Source organism: Macaca fascicularis, chromosome 6 (assembly GCF_037993035.2).
Source record: "Macaca fascicularis isolate 582-1 chromosome 6, T2T-MFA8v1.1".
Lineage (NCBI taxonomy): Eukaryota > Metazoa > Chordata > Mammalia > Primates > Cercopithecidae > Macaca > Macaca fascicularis.
The window spans coordinates 184,443,066-184,464,232 of NC_088380.1; the positions used below are offsets into that span (position 1 = coordinate 184,443,066).

At 57.2% G+C, this 21,167-nt stretch overlaps 3 protein-coding genes across 34 annotated transcripts in view; all 3 read right to left on the bottom strand.

The window, feature by feature from the left end:
• Nucleotides 1-2,597: 2,597 nt before the first annotated feature.
• Nucleotides 2,598-10,403, bottom strand: DOK3 (docking protein 3). Of its 2 annotated transcripts, none has more exons than XM_015452318.4 (6): nucleotides 10,275-10,403; nucleotides 9,486-9,667; nucleotides 8,264-8,569; nucleotides 5,696-5,795; nucleotides 5,428-5,600; nucleotides 2,598-5,346 (listed from the first exon to the last, which is right to left on the bottom strand). In XM_015452318.4, exons 2-6 carry the CDS (start codon nucleotides 9,549-9,551, stop codon nucleotides 4,669-4,671), a joined length of 1,323 nt encoding a protein of 440 aa, XP_015307804.3. In that variant the 5' UTR covers nucleotides 9,552-9,667; nucleotides 10,275-10,403; the 3' UTR covers nucleotides 2,598-4,668. The 2 variants fall into 2 exon arrangements, with proteins under 2 accessions (XP_015307804.3, XP_073850971.1); XM_073994870.1 differs by having other exon boundaries at nucleotides 9,765-10,403.
• A 1,179-nt stretch (nucleotides 10,404-11,582) lies between these two features.
• Nucleotides 11,583-16,925, bottom strand: DDX41 (DEAD-box helicase 41). Of its 6 annotated transcripts, none has more exons than XR_012414436.1 (17): nucleotides 16,883-16,925; nucleotides 16,689-16,799; nucleotides 16,284-16,443; nucleotides 16,115-16,189; nucleotides 15,925-15,985; nucleotides 15,681-15,817; nucleotides 15,181-15,253; nucleotides 14,911-15,064; nucleotides 14,696-14,832; nucleotides 13,678-13,840; nucleotides 13,343-13,474; nucleotides 12,966-13,082; nucleotides 12,780-12,876; nucleotides 12,496-12,645; nucleotides 12,326-12,397; nucleotides 12,100-12,210; nucleotides 11,583-11,933 (listed from the first exon to the last, which is right to left on the bottom strand). XR_012414436.1 is itself a non-coding variant. In XM_005558656.5 (17 exons), the coding sequence occupies exons 1-17, from the start codon at nucleotides 16,907-16,909 to the stop codon at nucleotides 11,797-11,799; spliced, it is 1,869 nt and encodes a 622-aa protein (XP_005558713.1). In that variant the 5' UTR covers nucleotides 16,910-16,925; the 3' UTR covers nucleotides 11,583-11,796. The 6 variants fall into 6 exon arrangements, 2 of the variants coding, with proteins under 2 accessions (XP_005558713.1, XP_045250543.1); XR_012414437.1 differs by having other exon boundaries at nucleotides 14,584-14,832; XM_005558656.5 differs by having other exon boundaries at nucleotides 13,011-13,082.
• Nucleotides 16,926-20,063: 3,138 nt separating this feature from the next.
• Nucleotides 20,064-21,167, bottom strand: part of FAM193B (family with sequence similarity 193 member B) — a 35,215-nt gene continuing 34,111 nt past the window's right edge. For all 26 annotated transcript variants that reach the window (XR_012414434.1, XR_012414433.1, XR_006698967.2 and 23 more), the window contains one exon: nucleotides 20,064-20,452. The gene's annotated coding sequence lies outside the window, so the exon portion shown is untranslated. The remainder of the gene's footprint in view (nucleotides 20,453-21,167) is intronic.

A 21,167-nucleotide genomic window follows, 5' to 3' on the forward strand; every position in this document is an offset into this window, starting at 1 on the left:
GGGGAGGATCACTTGAGGTCAGGAGTTGGAGACCATCCTGGCCAACATGGTGCAACCCCATCTCTACTAAAAATACAAAAATTAGCTGGGCGTGGTGACACATGCATATAATCCCAGCTACTCAGGAGGCTGAGGCAGGAGAATCACTTGAACCGGGGAGGCAGAGGTTGTAGTGAGCCAAGATGGCTCCACTGCACTCCAGCGTGGGTGACAGAGCGAGACTCCATCTCAAAAAAAAAAAAAAAAAAAGAATCTAATGATAAATGTACTGCACTTGAACCCTCCTGAAGCCACCCCCACCCGCCCCCAGTCCATGGAAAAATTGTCTTCCGTGAAAGCAGTCCCTTCTGCCAAAAAGGTTGGGGAGCCACTGTGCTAGGTATCTCAGGCCATCATGGCCCACCTGTCCCACCTTGTGCCTTTCCCACCTCCCTAACTCATTCCTGACTTCAACAAGTGCCACCAACATTCATCCAACTGGTTCAGCAGAAATGGTGAAGTTATCCTTCCTTTCTCTTCTGTCCTCCCCCAGATTCTGCAAATTCCACCTTCAGCATGTTCACATCTAACCACTGCTTCCACCATTGTCCCAGCCACTGCCATCTTGTGCCTGTGCCCCTGTAACAGTCTCCTAACGGGTATCCCTGCTTTCACCCTTGCCCCTTCCAGAGTCTTCATGAAGCAGCCAAAGTGATATTTTTAAAGCCAGAATCACACCACCATGTCACTCTCAGCTTTTAGCATTCCAGTGAGATCATATTGCACTCAAAATAAAACTAAAGTCCTTAAGACCTACAGAACACGAATAAACTGCGTCTGACTCCTACCACTCGCTCCCTCCACTCCAGCCACCCTGGCCTCCTCACTCACATTTCCCCCAGCAGGCCAAGCATATTCCTGCCTCAGGGCCTGTCCACTTGCCAGTTCCCCTGCTTGAAACACTTCTTTTTTTTTTTTCTTTTTTTGAGACGGAGTCTCACTCTGTCATCCAGGCTGGAGTGCAGTGGTGTGATCTTGGCTTGTTGCAACCTCCGCCTCCCGGGTTCAAGTGATTCTTCTGCCTCTGCCTCCCGAGTAGCTGGGATTATAGGCATGAACCACCATTCCGGGATAATTTTTATATGTTTAGTACAGATGGGGTTTCTCCATGTTGGTCAGGCTGCTCTCAAACTCCTGACCACCAGTGATCCATCTGCCTTGGCCTCCCAAAGTGCTGGGATTACAGGCGTGAGCCACGGTGCCCGGCCCTTGAAACACTTCTCCAGGTATCTCAGCAACAGGCTTCCAACTTTTTTTAGGTCTCTGCTCAGATGTTGCCTCCTCCCAGGGCCTTCCCTGATCACATCTGAAACAGCAATCCCCTGATGCCTCACCCGCATTGCACACTAGGCCCTCCCTCTGCTTTACTTTTCCCCATAGCATCTCCATCATCTGACATTCCGTATGAAGTGTTTGTTTACTTAGGAATCCCATAGCACCCGAGACATGTGGATGTGGAAAAGGCATCTCCAGAGTGCATGTGTGGAGGGAGCTGGGGGAATGGGGACTCTCTGCGGCGCTCTTTCCAGGTGTGTTCTTTGTTAGGACAATGAAGACACACAGCTTATGTGTCTTGTCTAACATTTCCCCAGGGCCTACACACAGTGGATGTGAATGAACACACGAAGAAAGGAAGGATTGACAAAGTGAAACAGAAATGAGCAAAGGAAGAGGTGGCAGCCTGGGGGTCCTGGCAGTCCTCCAGCAGAGAGGACCCCTGGCTCCCATTCCTTGGGCTGGTGGAAAGCACAGGTCTGTGTCCCCGACTGCCCGGGAGCCTCCCAGCACAGGCAGCCCCTGGGTCGCAACTGGACCTGGACAGGGACACAGCGCCCTCTGGTGGCCAAGACTCCTGAGGCTCCAGGCCCAGGCCTCTAGAGTCCTGGTGGTTTCCAAGGACTTTCCCACAGTCCCCTTGGAATATCACAGAAATCCCTATGAAACAAAGAAGCTCAGATTTGTAATGAAGGAAAGGATGCCATGCTGGGCACCCAGAGTCGGTTCTAGCCATGCCCCTCTCTGGGTGACCTTCAGTGTGCCCTGGGATTTGTTGAGCTGCCAAGGACTGGGCTTGGGTTTGCCAATGTAGGGAGTGGGGGTGCCTGCAGCAGCATCTTGACTGCTCGCCTCTTGGCCTCAGCTTGCTAAGGCCTTACCCATCAGGAAGTGCTTGCATGAATGAGTAAGCTGAAATCTTCCTCCCCATGGGTCTAGCATCCCTCCAGGCTTTGCGCTGTGTCCACACACATGCTGGAAGAACACCAGTCTCCATTCCCCCAACCCCCTTTCACCCATGGAATCTGGAGATGCCTTTTCCACATCCAGATGTCTCGTGTGCAGTGGGATTACTAAATCTGGAGCTCAGGGGGAGGTCTGCACTGAAGACAGACCTTTGGGGTCAGCACCGAGGGTCTGTGACACCTGGAGAATGACTGGCTTGCTGAGGCCAGTGGTTCCCAGCCTAGGCTGCATATTACAATCATCCGGAAACCCAATGAGCATTGAGGCCCAGACCCCACCTACCCAGACTGATGAACTCAGAGCCCCTGTGTGTGAAATGGATTTTTAAAATTGTTTATTCTCTTGGTAGGTCACTCACAGAACATGCATGGACAGTTCTACAGGCTTTCAGGAGATTCTTTGTGTAGCAGGGTTGAGCTACACTGTATCAGAGCCTGGGACCCTGGGAAGAACTCAGAGAAGGCCGCAGTAGAGGCTGGGAAAGAGAGTTATGAGGTAGGAGGAAAAGCAAGTAATGGGGGGTGTTTCAAGAACCAGAGCTGAGTGCTGCTGAGAAGTCAAAGTCCTTGTTGCTTTTGTTTTGGAGAATAACGTTGGTGACTCTAATAAGAGCCACATAATGGCATCATGGGGATGAAGGAGAGTTAATTGAGGGGAAAATAGGGTAAGAAAGTGGAAATGAAAGTAATCAACAACTCTTTTGAAGAGTTTTTGCTGTGAAGAGGAACAGAGAAACAGGGAGGTGGCCAAAGGGGAATGTGAGGGCAAGGGAAGGTTTAAAATGTGACATTACCGAGCATGTTTGGGTGTGGCTGGAAAAGCCGCTGATAGGATGAATGGGCCCAGGAGAGAGCTGAAATTTCCAAGCTCTGAGGTGAGAGGAGCCGGGATAAGAGCATAGCTGGGGACAAACACTGTTGCGACTGTAGGGGTAGGAAGAAGACGGATGGATGCCAGTACACTTGCAGATGCAGTGGGAGAGCCTGACCTGTTTCCCCAACATGCCTGTGAGGAGACACTGGGTGGGGACAGACAGGAGGTTCTGGGGAGGAGAAAAGCTGCCCCTCTAGGGAACAGGGTCTCTGGTGGCAGGGAGCGCCTGCCCTGCACTGTTAAGGATGCAGTCAGCCTGCTTAAATGGGTTTTTTTGGCTATGGGCGGCTGTGTGCAGGCACAGAGGAGGTCTAGGCTCATCCAAGGCCAGGGGCTTTGCCAGACCAATAAGATGAAAGGAGAGAGAAGAGGGGAAGGGACTATGGATAACAGAGGGGATGGTGGGCAGAGGCCTGGAAGAGCCAGAAAAGGGTCCCCCGGTAGGTCGATGTGGCTAGGCAGGGGCAGTATTGGCCGTGCGAGAGGAAGTGAGCTGGAATGAGGAGGTGGCCAGAGGATGAAGCTTGGACACAAGAGAGCAAAAATTATGTGTCCGTCCTGAAAATGAGGTTCAGGATGTGCCAAGGGTGTGGGCAGCTGAGGTGGAGTTGCGGTGAGGGGCCAAGCAGCCAGACCCCTGGAGGCATGATGCTTGTGCGCATGGCTGGCTCCTAGGATGGCAACAGCAGCAGGAGCAGAGGAGGGAGCGCAGCATGGAAGTCTTCAGGAAACTTCTCTCCCCCTGGAATGTCGGCTCCCGAACAGGACCAAGGCTGTCCTGAACACGGCCATGTCCCCCAGTGCCTGGCACTGAGTAGGCACACAGCAAAACTCTCATCTAGGATGATGCCTGATACATCATTTGTTCTCTCTCCTTTACAGATGAGGAGACTGAGGCCGGGGGTTCCCAGAAGTATCTGCAAATTGTTGGAGTTTCAGCAGGGAACAAGTGTGTGGGGCGAGGGCGTCTCTGAAATCCCTTCCACTTGCTCCCCGCCCCCATTGCCTCCTCCCAGCTCCCCAGCTCGGGCCTCCGGGTCTCCAGTTGGGCCCTCATGTTGCTCCTTCCCCACTCTGACAAACAAGCCTCGCGGTTCCCTCCGCCTGCCTCTTCGTGTCACGCTGGCCATGGGGGGCCACATGGAGTCCTAATGATCTCCATCCTGTCTGCTGCCGCAGTGGATTTGAGCCCATGGGTGGCAGGTCAGGCCCAGGTCACCTGTGCCCCTGGAACCGGCACAGGGCACTGGTGCTGGCCGCAATGAACATGGGCAGGGGCGTGTGCCGTGAGTGCCCCTGTTGGGCGCTGCTCTGAGCTTTATTATCTGCGAGTCTGCACACCGCGTATGTGGAGGGCAGGGCAGGGCGGAGGTCCTCCACAGGTGGCCTGCCTCATTCCTGCAGGCCAGGGTAGACACAGGCGTGTGTCCACATGGGCCCACTATGTGCCCACCAGCCCACCCTCCTGTCCCAGGGGAAGCACCTCTCCCCTCTGGCCACCACTCTGCTGGGTGTTCAGGGCCGGTCACAAGGGGCAGGGCCCTTCCTCCGCTCACGACTCAGCAGGTTCACCAGCTTGGCCTTGAAGCCTGCCTGAGGGTCAGGGCGGCCTGTGCCCTCTGCCTCATCCAGCTCCAGCAGCCGCCGGTACTGGGCTTCCAGACTGCTGTCATGGGCCGGGCTGGGCCAGCTCAAGTCTTCGCCGTTGTGGTAGATGGGACTGGCTGTGGGGCTGCGGCCGCCAGGGCCCTCGTGCTGCTCAGGTTCCCCGCTGTGCGGTGTGGGGCTGGCCTCCAGCACACACAGGTTCTCATAGAGGTGCTCCGTGCGTGGGAGCCCACTGGCACGCTTGCACACTGAGGCGTAGAGCCCGGATGCCGGATCGCTGGGCTCTAGGCCTAGCAGTAGCGGCAGGCTCTGGGGTCCGGGCTCAGCCAGGGGCACCCTCCTGGAGGTGGGTGGCTCAGGTCCTGGTGGCATCTCCCGCAGCTCTCCGGGGGCGTCCAGGGAGGGCAGAGAGGTGGCCCGTGGCAGGGGGCAGGGCTGGGCCCTGGCCAGCTCTGGCAGTCGCTCCCGCTGGCGGGTGATGGCCCCGGCCACAGCCCTGCACAGGTCGGGGGCACAGGGGGTGTGGAAGGCAAAGAGGCCCTCACCCGAGTCGCAGCGGCGGCCGGCTTCAAAGGAGAACACGCCCTGGGCACAGGCGACACGGGTGGGGATTAGCAGGAGGGTCCAGGGTGTCGGCCCCCCACCCTTCCCACCCCTGCACCTCACCTTGTCAGAGCCGAACTTGCGTAGGAAGTGGTAGGGCCAGCTGTAGAGGACCTGGGTGACCTTGGCCTCCCTCAGCTGGATGGCATCTGGGCCCAGCACCAGCAGGGCCGGCCCCTTCAGCTGGCAGCGGATGGCGGCCTCGGTCCTCTGCACCACCACGGGAAACTCGCCCACTGCGGCAGGTGGCCAGGACATCCCGGTCAGTCCCCCAAAGACCCAGCCCTGGGTGTTGGGGGTGGAGGCTGCCCTTGCACCTCCTCCGACTTACCTTCCTGCCAGGAGGAGTAGATGGAGTTCTCCTCCATAGGGACCAGACCCCTCTTGGGAGACTGGGCATCTGTGGATCCTGAGGAGGCCTCCCCTGTTCCCTGGGGAATGAGTTCAAGTCAAAGGTGGGAGCACCACACTCCCATGCCCTGTCCCCTCCCTTGGGGTCAGTATCCCAGGACTCCACCACAAGCCAGGGTCCCTTCTGAGCCTGTTCTCCCACCTGGCTCCCCACTGAGAGTGCTGGGCTGGGAAAGAGGTGCGGTGCTTGAGGGTGTCAGAGCTGCAGATCACTGGGGACACTAGGGGATGTCCCCTGCAGCCCCTGGGCTTGGCTGGGCCGGCTTCTGCATGTCTCTGACAGCCTCGAGCAGTACAGGGACAGGAGTGTTCCGGCTGGGACACACGTGTGAGCTGGGCGGGGAGCAGTACCCCAGGTGTCTTCTTCCATCTCACTGCAACCACCTGCTACGACCCTGCAAGGTGCCCCCAATCTCTGCCTATGCCTCATCCCTACACCCAGGCCTTCAGTTGTCCTCTAGCTCTTTCCCACTCAGCCCGTCTACTAGGACCACCCTGGCCCATAGCAACACGGCCGGGTCAAATGCCACAGATTCCTCACCGGGCTCCTTGCTCCTGTCAACTGCCTTTTTTTTTTTGAGATGGAGTCTTGCTCTGTCACCCATACTTGAGTGCAATGGCGAGATCTCAGCTCACTGCAACCTCCACCTCCTGGGTTTAAGTGATTCTCCTGCCTCAGTCTCCCAAGTGGCTGGGATTACAGGCGCCCACCACCACGCCTGGCTAATTTTTTGTATTTTTAGTAGAGACAGGGTTTTGCCGTATTGGGCAGGCTGGTCTTGAACTCCTGACCTCAGGTGATCCACGTGCTTTGGCTTTCCAAAGTGCTGGGATTACAGGCGTGAGCCACCATGCCTAACCTCAACTGCCTTTTGTTTTTTTATTTTTTAAATATGATAAAATACAGAGAACATAACATTTACTGTTTTAACCATCTTACATTTTTTTTTGTTTGTTTTTTGAGACACAGTCTTGCTCTGTCAGCCAGGCTGGAGTGCGGTGGCACAATCTCAGCTCACTGCAACCTCTGCCTCCCAGACTCAAGCAATTCTCCTGCCTCAGCCTCCGAAGTAATAGCTGGGATTACAGGTGTGTGCCACCATGCCCGGCTAATTTTTGTAATATTTTTTTTTTAGTAGAGGTGGGGTTTCACCATGTTGGCCTGGCTGGTCTCGAACTCCTGACCTCAGGTGATCTGCCCACCTCAGCCTCCCGAAGTGCTGGGATTACAGGCGTGAGCCACTACGCCCGGCCACCAGTGCTTTTTAGTATATTCACAAGGTTGTGCAGCTGTTGCCACTGTCTAGTTCCAGAACTTTTCCATCATCCCACATGGAAACCCTGTACCCGTGAGCTGCCACTCCCCACTTCTCCCTTCCCCCAGCTCCTGGCAAGACTCATCTGATTTCTATCCCAACGGAGTTACCTAGTCTGTGCATTTCTTTTTCTTTTTTCCTTTTCTTTTTTTTTTTTTAGAGACAGGGTCTCACTATGTTGCCCAGGCTGATCTTGAATTCCTAGGCTCAAGCAATCCTCCTACCAAAGTGGGGGATTACAGGCGTGAGCCACTGCGCCTGGCCCGTTTGTTCATTTTTATGGCTGAGTAGTATTCCATCTTGTGGACAGACCACGTTTTGTTTATCCATTTGTCAGCTGATGGCCATGTAGGCTGTTTCCACCTTCTGGTGGCCGTGAGTAGTGCTGCTATGGGGTTTTTTTTGAGATAGGGTCTTGCTCTGTCTCCCGGGCTGGAGTGAAGTGGCACGATTATGGCTCACTGCAGCCTCGACCTCTGGGGCTCACGCGATCCTGCCGCCTCACATGCACATGTTTTGTTTGAACACCTGTTCTAGTTCTCTTGGGCACACACCTAGGAGTGGGCCTGTGGGCCACATGGTAACTCTGTTTACCTCTTTGAAGAACCCCCAGGCTCACTTCCTTTTGACCCATCACAGACCTTGTGGGGCTTTACAAACGTGTCTGGCTACAACCCTCCAAAGCCTTCGCCTCACACTCAGAACAGAACCACACACATGGCCTGGGGCGTTTCAGCTGCTCCCCTAAGCTCCGTGATTTGGCTTCCTCCTGCACTCCTATCCTTCCAGCCATGTCGCCTTCTTTCTGCCCTTAAACACCCCACACTGTCCGACCTCGGGGCCTCTGCCCACGGGACTGCCTCTGTTCACAACTCCCCAGGCTGCCCCTGTCCTCAGACCTTTGCCCAGTGGGCTCCTGTCATTCAGGGCCCTCCTCTGAGAGGCCTTCCCTGACCACCCTGCCCGTCGCACCCTCAGTTCCTCCTGCTCCCCTGGCGGTCCATTTTCTCCACGGCGCGCGTGGCCCTCTGAGAGTCATTATAGATTTACTTTTCCCAGGATTGTAGGTGCTCGGTGGAGCTTGCTGGGTGGCGGGATGTGAGTGAGCATGGAGGTGGACAAGTCGGGGGCAGGTGCCCCAGCCCAACCACCCCCCTGCCCGCCGCACTCACCGGGAAGGCCAGCTGGCAGATGGGGCCCATCCAGGCCTGGCGGTGCTGCGCGGCCAGCAGATGGCTTCGCTCGGTGGTGGTGAGCAGGAAGGCACCGGTGTCCCGGGGGCAGCTCTCACCGTCGGCCGGCAGCACCGACACACAGTCAGCCAGGCGGATGACCCGTCGCTCCCCTCGCCGGCCAGGCCCTGTCGACCTGTCACCTGCTGCTCCCAGGCCACCATCCCGGACCTCCCAGCTCTCCAGCCGCGCCACGCCTGATGGGCCTCCTGCATACAGCAGAGCCCACACCTTCCGCCAGCACTTCTGCGGGAGAGGCGGGGGAGAGCGGAGACTCCTGGGTGGCAGATTCTCCGTGCCACTCGGTTCAGCACAAGCTGCTTGGCAAACGCTCCCAGCCAGGAGCAGGCCCCTGCTCCCTAGTTTCTCAGGGCGCCAGGAAGGAGGCCTTGGCTGGGCTTGGGACTGGTCAGCCCTGGGTTCAAATCCCAGCCCGCTCTTCCCGAACTGTGACCTCCACAAGCATCAGTGTCGTCTCTCAAAAGGCCACGAGAACACGAGTTGGGGCTGCTACCGGGTCATGTTTGTAAAGCCTCCAGTGGCCGGGCAGACCACCAGACACTGCCATTATGTTGGCTCCCTCTTGCCCCCAAAAAGGGGCACTTGGGCCACAGGCCAAGGGCTGGGGTGGGAGGGAGGCCTCCGCCTCACGCTGGTAAGGAAGGAAACATGCAAATAGCTTCGAGCAAAGGAAATCGACGGTTTATCTGCCTGGGCAGCAGCTGCAGCTGAGCTGCGGGGGTGTGGGGCCACTGCCGAGGAGAGGTGACCCCCCTGCCTCGCTGCTCCCAGGACAGTGCCGCTGCAGGGAGGGGCTCCACCCTTGGGACTCCAGCTCAGCCCCTCACCCTCCCTAGGGCCCGCAGTGGGTCAGAGGCTGTGAAGCTCTTCCCTGCTGGGAGGTTTGAGCCTTCGACCCTCTCCCGCTCCTGTATTCCCCGTCTCTCCCAGAGGCAGGGTCTGGCAGAGCCTGCTCAGCCCCTGCCATCTCTGGCCGAGACCCGTGCTCTGTTCCACTCCCCATACCTGGGGTGGGATCCTTCACCCTGACTCCCTTCCCAAGTCTCCCAGGTCTGCCTGGGCTGTCCGAGGCAGGGGCGGAGGCTGCATTCTCCACCCACTGTTGGTCCTTGGCAGCTGCCTGGCAGCCAGGAGTCCCCACCTTGCCAAACTTGACATGCTGCTGGTAGAGGATGCCATCCTTGATAGGGGTCTCCACAGGGTCCATGGTCACGGCAGGGAGCAGGGCCGCTGCTTCAAGACCTGGGGAGACTGATGACAGGCTGGACGGGAACTCCTCACACTTCCCCTTCTGGCCACTTCCCGTCCTCCGTCCAGAAGCAGCTGCAGGCCGGGGGGAGGGGAACCTGTCTTCAGCTCGGGCTGGGGCAGCGTGGATTTCCTTCCTGGGGTTCTGGCTGCCCAAGGTGCCCACACCTACCTGGAGGGAGTCCCTGGCCGCCTGAAGGCAAACAGCCTGCGCCCGCACCTGGTTCAGCTGGGCATGAGCGTCTGGTGGCAGGCTGGCTCCCTGCGTCATGCGTTCCCGCCTTCCCCCGACCCGCCCTGGGCAGCTGTGCACCCTGGCCTGACGCTCCCTGGCCGTGCCTCCAGCCGGGACCCTTCTCTAGCCAACTCCTGGCTTTCCCACTCGGCGTCCCAGCTTGAGCGCCTCACCCCATCTTGCTGCTCTTTCTCCCTGAAATCTCTCGTGTTCACCTGCTCCTCTCCACCCGACGAGCCGCTGAACGTTGGCAGCCTTGGCATCCCCCTGGGGGACACAGCCCCACTGGGGCCCCATGCAGCACTCGCCACAACCCAAGACCACCCCTGTCTTTCCCTTTCCTGGGCTGCAGCCCGGCTCCTCAGCCCGACACTCCGGGCCCGTGTGTTCCGGCCTCCATCTCCCTCAGGCTCATTCCCCCAGACCAGCCCCTCCGGGCCTCCTCACCACTGTGCCGCCTGGGAAGGTGGGTCACCTCTTCCTCTTGGAGGCCTTCCCTGACCACTACACGCTGTCCCAGAGCACAAAGGCCCTCACGCTGGGTATCCAGTCCACATGGGATCCACACCCCTGAATGGCCCCAACCACGTGAGTGTGGGTGGCAGGTCCCAGTGGGCCCCGGAGAGGTCACATGTTCATTTAAAGCGTTGCTTCCTGCTGGGGGCTCATTTTGTTGGCTTGCCTAGCAGGAGACCAGTAGCGGGGCTGTGTGTGTGTATCTTTATTCTGGAACAGTCTCAGGTCATTCAGTGTCACCTCTGGGACAGAACATGGAAGCAGGCTAAGGAATGCCGTTTGGGCATGCACTTGGCCAGGAAATATTTCCTAAAGGCCTCCCAGCACCCGGCTCTGTGCCCACTGTGCCCAGGCAGCCCTGAGCTCCAGCCACCTCAGACACCATGTCCTTTGCATTCTCATCGTCATTTCAACAGTGAGGAAATCAGTGCTTAGAAAAATTAAGTAACTTGCCCAAGGCCACACACCAAGTGACAAATATGGCTTGAGCAACCGCCGTCCCACTGGAATGAGCATGTGGCCATACACACAAAGTGCCCGGTTCAGAGGAAGTGTGGCCGCCTGTGCCGTTCCCTGCCTACCTCTCGCCAGATGCCGAGATCCTGCTTCATCTGCCAGCGGTCTTGTGACTGCCGTCCACATTTCTGTGTGTGCATCTTTCTCTCCCCTCGCCTGAGAGCTTCCCAGGTAGCCATCTCCCTGGCCCGTCTAGATCCTCACAGCTCAGCAGAGCTGGGCACAGAGCAGACTTAGGGGGAGCTTGTGGCCTGAACGGCAGTTCTATGACATCTGCTGCCTCCTCAGTCAACAGAGCAGAGGGCTTCCTACAGGTGGCTGGCGCAGGCAGGCAGTGGGTGGGGAGCCTCAGGCAAGCAGCAGCCCCCCAAGGGGCTTCAGGAGAAGCCCCTGAAACATCACACCACTGACAGGAAGAGTGAGCCCGAGAGCTGTGACAGCTGGCCAGGGAGACCAGAGAATCCAAGCACTTCTCCTTGGCCTGCCAGTGTGGTCCCTCCTTGAGTCATAAATTCACACAACCCAATGGAGAGATGCTCAGTCCCCAGACGCTGGCACCAGCTCGGTGGCTCCTTCCATGCCCAAGCACCAGCAGGCCGGGTGTTGGCAGTGCTAGCGGGAGACGCTGGGGCCTTGCCTCAGAGGGGCTCCAGAGGTCAGAGGCGATGTCTGCCCCAGGAACCAGGGGGCGGATGAGATGAAACACAGAGGCAGGGCCAGGGCTGGGATAGAGGTTTGTGCTTTAATGGCAGCTGGGGTGAAAGGAAACAAAAATAGTAATTCTGAGGAGCACAGGGAACAGGCAACTAGGACCAGTCTGGCCCAGCCCAGGCCAGCCGAGCTGAGATGCTGGTTCTGTCCAGGGGGCTGCTGTGTGTGTAGACTGGCGGCAATCTTGGGGACTGAGGCCCCTTGGAGAGGAGGGAAGACCATCGGGTCAGAAGTCCATGGAACTGTGGGCCAGGTAGTCCTTGCGGCCGATGTTGCTGACCTGCTTGGTCTGCATAGCCTCGAGTTTGGGGCAGTCGGTGATCCGATGGCCCAGGCCCCCGCAGAAGGCACAGCCGCGCTCTCCTGGGGGAATGGGGACAGGGATCAGCCAAGTCAAGGGCCAGGATCCATGCCCTGGACCTCAGGCACCCTGTTAGGCACCCTCGGTCCCTGTTTCGTGTTTCTGAATTCCAGCACCCCCTCCTGCCACCTGCCGGCTGGGGACTCAGGGATCCCGCTCCGCAGTCACCTCCAATGTCCAGCATGGACTCGTCCCCGCAGTGCAGCACCTGCAGCACAGGCGGCACCTTCTGCCTGGCTTCCAGCAGCAGCGCTTTCAGGTCCATCAGCACTGACTCATCTGGTGGAGGAGTGGGGAAGCATCAGGGCCCATCCTGGGCCCTGTGGCCAGAACCTGGGTGGCCATAGGCAGGGGACCCGGGGAATAGCTAAGGTGGCTCTGGTGACAGACTCACCACAGGCTTTGTTGATGAAGGTAGTGGCGATGCCTGTGTTTCCCGAGCGCCCGGTGCGGCCAATCCGGTGTACTGTAGAGAGAGGGACAGACTCTGGCCCACTGCTGGACACCAGGTGCCTGGTGGCCCTTCCCCAGCCTAGCCCATGCCCTTGGGCCCCAGGCCCCTACCATAGTTCTCAATCTCCTCCGGCATGTCATAATTTATGACGTGCTGGATGGCAGGGAAGTCCAGGCCCTTGGAGGCAACATCTGTGGCTACTAGGACATCCTTCTTGCCCTCCCGGAACGCCTCGATGGCCTTAGTCCGTTCCTCCTGGTCTGGGGAGGGTCAGGCAGACACTGTCAGAGCCACCACGGGGTAGGGGAGTGGCAGGCCGCCCAAGTAGGGGAAGGCGTGAGGTAAAGCGCCGCTATTGCGGCAGGGTCCAAGCCAGTGTGTGCACCACCCTGACCTTTGCCCCCATGGATGGCTACGGCCTCAACCCCCTTGAGCAGCAGGTACTCGTGGATGGCGTCCACGTCTGCCTTCTTCTCTGCAAAGATGAGTACCTGTCCGGAAAGACAAACTCCAGTCAGGGGCTGACTGCCTGGGCACCCACCTCACCTCCCCCGGCACTCCGTCCCCTCCAAAGCCCTGCCTGGTCCTAGGGACTCTGGCCCCAGCCTGGCCTGGCCGCACTCACAGGCGGCGGCGTCTTCTGCAGGCACTCGAGCAGGTACACCATCTTGGCCTCCTCCTTCACGTATTCTACCTCCTGCCACCACAAGGTGATCTTGAGGTTAGGTTTACCCGCCATAGCCCTGCCACAGCCCGTCATCTGGACCACGAGGTGACCAGAAGCCTCTGGCCGCCAAGGGCTGGGTGTCCTAAAAATTTCCCTGGTTAAGGGTCAGGGGCTTTGAACGAAACCCCCAGTTCCCACAAGGTAGACCCCCGGCTCCAATCAGCTTCAGGGAGCCTTATCAGATCCAGCCCCCACAGGTGAGAGACCGCCCATCAGGACCGCCGGCCCACCTGGATGACATCCAGGCTGGCAGCCCCAGCACGCCCCACGTTGATGGTGACAGGCTTTACAAGGGCACTCTTAGCAAAGTTCTGAATCTTCTTCGGCATGGTGGCACTGAAGAGCAGGGTCTGTCTCTGGCCCTGAGGAAGTGGGGGGGTTGCGACCAAGGGCACGCAGGGCTGGGCTGAGGGGCATGGGGTCTGAGGAAGCTGAGCAACTGAGACACAGCCCACGAAGTATGAGCAGTGGGTGGTGTGGTCAGAGGCGTGGGGTCTCCACAGTTCGATGTGGTGTGCAGTGGTGGGGTGGTGTAGGGGTGCCCTGGCTGGGCGGGGGCAGGCACCTTGAAGTAGGAGAAGATGGTGCGGATGTCGCCCTCGAAGCCCATGTCGATCATGCGGTCAGCCTCATCCAGGGCCAGGTAGCGACAGATGTCTAGGCTGACCATCTTCTTCTGCAGCAAATCCATGAGGCGCCCTGGGGTGGCCACCATCATGTGTACACCGCTGGGGACCAAGCAGAGACCCTGAGGTTGGGGCCACTGGCCTAACACCTACCTAAAGGCAAGTAGACACCCTGCATCTGTTCTGCTGTCTGTCCTCCTTCCTATTTCTTTGTCCCCTTCTCATCGTTCCCACCACCTGCCCTATGTATAGCACACAACTCTCTCCCAAGGCGCTGCAGCCATCTTTACCACCGCTCAGCCTGGCACGCCCTTCCCCCTTCTCCTGGGTCAGTCCTCTCACCCAGAAGCGCTGTCCTGAAGCTCCAGAGGCTTTACTTGGGGCTCACTTTCCTGGTCCCCTGGCTTCATCTTTTCTGTGCCCACATCTCCCTAAGACTCAGAAGTCCATAGAGAAAGGCCTCTGGGATGGGGTCTGGCCCATCTGTAAACAGAGGGCCTGGTCCAGGGCCTCTGGTGGTCTGCAGAGGACTGCACAGCACGGAAAGGACACAAGTGTCACTGGGATCCAGCCCTACCCCAGTGCCTCAACCTCCTTTACTGACCACTGAATGACCCTGACATTCCTGGGCCGTCCACCTCTGTGTTTTCAGCCTGGACTGCTCCTCTTCCAAATTCAAACGTCACCTTCCCTGCAAAGCCTGCTCTGAGCTCCCACCTCCCAGATGTCCCCAGCAAGGTGCACCATTCCATCTGCTGTGCTCCCACAGCACCGGGCCACATCCCTCTGTCCTCCCCCAACTGACCTCCCCATTAGACTGGGAGCTCCTTGAGGGTTGGACTCACAGCAGCCCTCTGTGAAGATGTGTGGAGTGGCTAAGGTAAAGGGTCCTTTAGCTTTAGCTTTTCCACGGACTTGCAGGTGGCAGAGGTGGGGGCAGGGAGTGCCAGCACTCACTGTCGGATGGTCTCCATCTGCTCCTTCACGGACATGCCCCCAATGCAGAGCGCGCAGCGCAGGAGTGGTGAGCTGTCCTCCTGCAGCAGGCGGCAGTAATACTCCAGGATGCCATGGGTCTGCCGGGCCAGCTCCCGCTGCAGGCAGAGAGATAAAGGCTGGTACCAGATGGCAGCCCCAGTCTCTGGCCTGCCCTCCGGGCCAGCCTGTCTTACCGAGGGGCATATGATGAGTCCGTAGGGCCCCTCGCGCTTTGAGAAGGGTAACCTCTTCTCTTGTTCCAGGCAGAACATGATGACAGGCAACGTGAACACCAGTGTCTTGCCTGAACCCGTGAAGGCGATGCCTATCATGTCACGGCCAGATAGACTGTTGGGAGAGGATGACCCGAGAGCCAATTTCAACAGAAGATGAAGGACACCTAGCCATTGCTCCTCCCCGTTCCCGCCCTCCTCAAGGACCCCAGGTCCACAGTCCACACTCACATGGTGGGGATGCCCTGGATCTGAATGGGTGTTGGGTGGTGAATGCCTTTCTTCTTCAGGCCTCTCAGGATGGCTGTGAAAACCAACAGACATCGTCCTTGTGACTCACAGGTACTTTCTCAGAGCCCCAAAGCCTGTAAAACTGGCACTATCCCTACAAGTTGCAGATGATGAAACTGAGGCTCAGAGCAAGAGAGAGAAAGGGAGGAAAAAAAAAAACAAAAAAGAGACTTGTCCAAGGCCCACAGGCTAGGTACAGCCAGGACTTGTACCCAGTGCCTATGCCCAATGGCACTTTCCTCCTGAAGCTTCGTAACAGCAGAGAACAATGAACATGTACAGCTGGGGCAACAAGGAACCTAAAGAAACTTCTCCTCAAATCCCTCCAGCCCCAGTGACTGGATCCAATGCAGATGTGGCTGAACTCAGGGTGGGCTCGGACATAACCCCATAGGCATTTGATTATAAAAGTGTGGGATCTCTCTCCGCTCCCTGACTACCTGCAGGAAACTTCATTTCCTTGAAGCTCTTGATGGGTGGTGGGATACCGTCTCCCTCCACCAGGATGTGGTATTTCTTCCGCACACGCTCATGTCGCTCTTCAGACATGCTCAGGACATAACGGGGCGGAGTCCAGCTGTGGATGGGTAACAGGGATCAAGAGAGCTCTGGGAACAGCTGGCCTGGGAGCAACCCTGCATGTACCATCCTAAGCAAGGGCAACTGCAGACTGTACAAACATACCTGGTTTTGATGGGGTCATCATATGTGATGCCCTTGGCCATCTCCTTCACTGACATCAATGCTGAGGAGAAAGACATGGCTCAGGGCTGGCTCCTACTTCTGAGAAGCCAGATCCCTTGAGATATAACATGCCTGGGGCTGGGAGGAGGAGACTCAGTCTACCTTCTCACTATCCTGGCTACAACCATACCTCGGCCCTCAGCCACACTCTCCAGGATCTTCTCTTCTTCCTTCAGCTGCTTCTCCTTGGCAGACTCTTTGCGGGCTGAGAAAAGAAGTGGAAGATGTCAGACAGATACCAACACGGTGCGCCAGGCTCGGCTTCTCCTTTCCCGCCCCGGCAGTGCTGCCCAGCCCACCTTCAGCCTTCTCTTTAAGGTGCTGGTGCTGATCCAGGAGGCTGACGTTGGACTGAGGGCCTAGCGGGATGTCGTCCTCATCTCCCCGGGGTTCACTACCGCTGTCCTGCTGCTCTTCCTCCGCAGCTCCCTTCCGTCTTCGCTGCAGCAGCTTCTGGAGCTGAGGTTCCACCCGGGCCCCACAGATAGAATGGGAATGGGGTCCACAGGGCCAGCGTCAGGATCCTGGCTTTGGGACGAGGATCCTGTGCCCGAGGCGCAGAACCGCCCTACCCCTCAGATCAGGCCGTCGGTCCCTCGTTTGTCTGGGGGCCGCGCCCCGGTGTACTGAAGCTCACTCCTCAGACTGCCCTCCCTACGACCGGCGGTCACGGCCCCATCCCTCCCCGGACGCGGGCCCCTCACCAGTAGCTGCCGGCGCTGCCGTAACGGCACATAGGGCACGTAGTCCTCGTCGTCCTCATCCTCCGCCTCGGAGCGGCTTCCTCCGGCAGGCACCTCGTCGGTGCGAGCCCGCTGCAAGCACACGTAAGTCAGGCACGGCCTGCTCCCCACTTCACGCCCGCTCTCACCCGCGAGGAGCCTCGCCTCTCTCCTACCTTCCGTTCGGGTTCCGACTCCTCCATTCTTTGCTGCACGCATGCGCGCCACGGCGAAACCCCGCCTCATCTTTGCGTGGGACCCAATCCGATGTGAAGAAGCGAACGTCGGCGCCTAGCAACGACCTCGGAGTTCCGGATCGCGCAGAGGGACAAATTTGCTCCGGAGCTGCTCTCGCACGGCGAAGCGTCGACGCTTTCATGGGTGGTTACGCGACAGTTGCCAGGACCGAGGGCGAAACCGGCCGCAAGGCATTGTGGGACACCGGAGGACTTGGAGCATGCGCTAAAAGGCTCAACCCAGGCCCACTGGAAGAGGAAGACGCACGCAGCGGAGACCGCTGATCCGGAGTCGGGGCGGGCCGGCGGGTGCCCAACCTCTCCCTGAGCATGGCGTCTTGGGCACGCCCCTACCGGCTGACAGTGCGTCCTGTAGGGCCGGGAGCGCTGGGCCGAGTCCGCGTGGGCCGCCTGCGCTTCCATCCCTGCCAGGGCCGCCGGGGTTGCGGGATAAACCGCTCCACGCACCCTGCCGCCCTGACTGCGCCTGTGTGACACCTATGTTCAGTGGTGGGGGACGCATCAGAAACGGATGGCAGTGGTTTTGAACTGGGAGGCCCTGGATAAATGTAAACGGTTATTACTGTAAATGCCCTAACAGAGCTGCCTGGGGGGCGCTTCCAGGGAAGCGTGGGAATCTCAGGCTGGGAGAGGAGAGGCGTCCTGGGCCAGGGCGCTGCAGGAATACAGGTCTGGCGATGTGCAAGTACACAGATTCACCAGGCAACAGCATTGCGGCTAGGGTGGGATGGGGAAGCCGGAGCTAAGGCCAGAAAAGGAGATTGCGACCAGAGCATACCTGCTGTGACTCTCAGAGTAAGTGGTTTCAACTTTAATATTAGAGACTTCTAAGGAGGAATGACTTGGTCAGCTCTGTGCTTTCTTTCCTTCAAAAGTGTGTGCTGGGCATTGGTACTGCGCTCAAGCAGATGATAATCAAGACACATACCTGGTGTGCGAGGAGCTTATGGATTAGTTGACACTAGAAATATAGACAGATAACTGGTCTTGAAGTTAAAGATCCTGGGGGCCGGGCGCGGTGGCTCACGCCTGTAATCCCAACACTTTGGGAGGCCGAGGCGGGCGGATCACGAGGTCAGGAGATCGAGACCATCCTGGCTAACACAGTGAAACCCCGTCTCTACTAAAAATAAAAAAATTAGCCGGGCGTGGTGGCGGGCGCCAGTGGTCCCAGCTACTCGGGAGGCTGAGGCTGGAGAATGGTGTGAACCCGGGAGGCGGAGCTTGCAGTGAGCCGAGATGGTGCCACTGCACTCCAGCCTGGGTGACAGAGCGAGACTCCATCTCAAAACAAACAAAAAACCTAAGACAAGGTACCGCTTTTGGAAGTGTCATAGTTTTCATAGTACAATGGCCTCTTAGCTGGGATATGAAGGATACACAGGAATTCATGAAAAACGGGGAAAATTAAAGGAGGAGGAAAATATGTGAAAGTTGGGAGACCTGCGGTTGTGAGACCTTACTGGAGAGGAAGGTCGTCCAGCATGGCTGGAACAAGTACTGGAGTCAGGGCCCCAGGCACGAAGGTCCCAAATGCCACAGAAGTCATGGTAGATGGGCTGCTTGATCAGACCTGCAAATTTTGAATGAAGCAGAATTTTAGGTAGTGTTGCCAATTCAACTGCAGGGCAGGAGTGTAGTACAAGAGCCCATGGGAGAGGGGAACACAGCCAATAAATTTACAGAGAAAGGTTTCACAGGGATTTCACAGCGTCCACATTTCCCTTGGGGATTGGGAAAGGCCAGGGACCAGGAATTGTGAGTCTGTGGGCACTGCTGTTCTTTTCTTTAGTAAAGAAAGCTTAGGCTGGGCACAGTGGCTCGTTCCTATAATCCCAGCTCTCTGGGAGGCCAAGGCAGGAGGATCACTTGAAGCCAGGAATTCGAGGCCAGCTTTGACAACATAGCAACACCCCCCATCTCTGTAAAAAAAAAATAAAGAAGCTGGTGCTTACTGCCAGTCCCTTGGTAGGTCTCAACCTGGGAGGGATGGAGGAGGATACATGGTTTCTGGTCCTGCTCACAACACCCAAATACATGACTCTTAGTGACCCTGTTAGCTCCCCACATAAATTTGAGTTGGTTGTAGGAGCAGAAACTAAATTTTGGGGCATGGAGTTTGGACACAAGTGTGTGAGGGGCATTTTGGGCAAACTCATTATATTAAAATCCAAATTTACAAACCAGATCCATTTCAGGGGATGAGGTAGTTTGCTTGACTTTACATAAGAGTTCATTATCCTCTTAACTCTCAAGTCCTCAGCTACATGTCCCACCCCCACTGGAAAATCAGATCTAATTTATTTATTTTTTATTTTTTATTTTTTTTTTTGAGACAGAGTCTTGCTCTGTCACCCAGGCTGGACTGTAGTGGCCGGATCTCAGCTCACTGCAAGCTCCACCTCCCGGGTTCACGCCATTCTCCTGCCTCAGCCTCCCGAGTAGCTGGGACTACAGGCGCCCGCCACCTCGCCCGGCTAGTTTTTTGTATTTTTTAGTAGAGACGGGGTTTCACCGTGTTAGCCAGGATGGTCTTGATCTCCTGACCTTGTGATCCACCCGTCTCGGCCTCCGAAAGTGCTGGGATTACAGGCTTGAGCCACCACGCCCGGCCTAATCAGATCTAATTTATAAAAAAAGCTCAATTTACCCCCAACTTCCCCTGACTGTGTGAAGTCAGTGTGAGGGGCCTTGATGGCCCAGGCTACAGATCCTCAGGGTCTTTCCTAGACCTCTTCTGACATCCAGATGCACCGAGACCAACTTCAACCCCTCCAACTCACCCATCTTGCAAAGAGGGAAACAAGAAAGAGTGGGGAAGGGGCTGCCCTAGGCTCACATACCAGAGACCTCCCAACAGGAGAAAAGGGCATAGATGCCAGAGTCATACCAGCCTGTGCTCGAGCCTAATCGGCTAGACTGATTTCAGCTCAGTCACTTTACTATTGGCTTCAGTTTCCTCACCTGTAAAATGGGACAGCAGTACCAAACTGCTGATGCATGGCACATGCTAGGGTTAGTGACTAAGGGAGAGCCCATGCTTCTGAGCACACCCTCGACTCCCTCCCCGCCCAGACCTGCAAATCACCAACATGCCAACTCTGTGTCCAAATGTTGCTTTATCTTTCGGCATGAAAGATCTTCACAGTATCAAAAGTAAAGAATTGGAAAAAAATAAAATAAAAACAAAAACAAAAAAACTGAACACAAAGAGAGCAGTGTTGGGCTAGCAGTACCATCAGCCCCGGCCCTTAGGCCAGCCCAGTCCACGGGCTCTGAGTGTGGAGGCTGCGTAGCACCAGGAAGCGGCTCTGCTGAGGTCAAGGGGCCCCAGCACAGTGTGGCATCCGTTCAGCTTTTGGTTGGTCCAGGATGGTGGGGAGCAGAGAAGGTCTTGGGCGGATAGGTGGGGCACACGGAAAAATTGTAGGCCTTCAGCTGGCAGTCGGGGCCTCAGGACGCCCTGAAGAAGCTCAGCCTGGGCAGGGCCTGAGAAAGAAAAAAAGAGCAGAATCACAGTCAGCGACGGCCCATGCTCCAGCCTCCCCATGCCATTTGGGTACCCATGGGTCTCTGGTAGCAGGAACAGCTGGCTGTTTTTGTTCCCTGGGCTGAAAATGTTGAACAGATTCCCTGAATCACCTGTAGCAGAGGAGGCAGGTTAATGGGTTGGGAGACAAAACCCCAGTCCTGGGATCCTGACAAGGTGTGGGACAATCCTTGAGTAGATCCAGCCTTTGGCACTTGCTGTCCATCAGCAGGGGCCAGGAGGCCAGCTATGCAGCTGTGCTCCTGCCTCTGACTCCAGGTACACAGCCCGGGGGAGGGTGAAGAAGGTCAAAGGAGAGCACTTTCTAGGGGGTGGGGAGAGGGGCATCTGCTATCTTGGAAAAGAGGCCAGACCAGGTGAAAAAGGGTCAAGAGGAGGGAGTGGAAGGAGACAATTGCGTTTGATTTCTTGGATGACAGAACTGGGCTTGTAGGAGGAGACGCGATCTCTTTTCTCTCAGTAGGGATAACAGAGGAAGTGCCTGGGGTTCCTGCTACTCCTGGTTCCCATGGAGGTGGAGAAGAGAGGCGGGATGGCACCCTGGATCTGGAAGATGCTTCTGGGGCTTGTGGGCATCTCAATTTGGCAAAGGGGGCTGACTGAGCCCAGCCCCCTCCGAGCAGAGGAGAACTAAAGTGAGCATAAAGACTCTGG

Excerpts from the sequence above, each read along its gene's own strand:
- DDX41 (XM_005558656.5), bottom strand. The coding sequence starts at position 16,909 with ATGGAGGAGTCGGAACCCGAACGGAAG. Across the intron at positions 15,818-15,924 it reads GATGACCCCATCAAAACCAG|CTGGACTCCGCCCCGTTATG; the intron begins GTATGTTTGTAC and ends ACCCATCCACAG. Across the intron at positions 12,877-13,010 it reads TGCAGAAGACGCCGCCGCCT|GTACTCATCTTTGCAGAGAA; the intron begins GTGAGTGCGGCC and ends CTTTCCGGACAG.
- DOK3 (XM_015452318.4), bottom strand. The coding sequence starts at position 9,551 with ATGGACCCTGTGGAGACCCCTATCAAGGATGGCATCCTCTACCAGCAG. Across the intron at positions 5,796-8,263 it reads TCTGCCAGCTGGCCTTCCCG|GGAACAGGGGAGGCCTCCTC; the intron begins GTGAGTGCGGCG and ends CTCATTCCCCAG. Across the intron at positions 5,347-5,427 it reads GCAAGTTCGGCTCTGACAAG|GGCGTGTTCTCCTTTGAAGC; the intron begins GTGAGGTGCAGG and ends GCCTGTGCCCAG.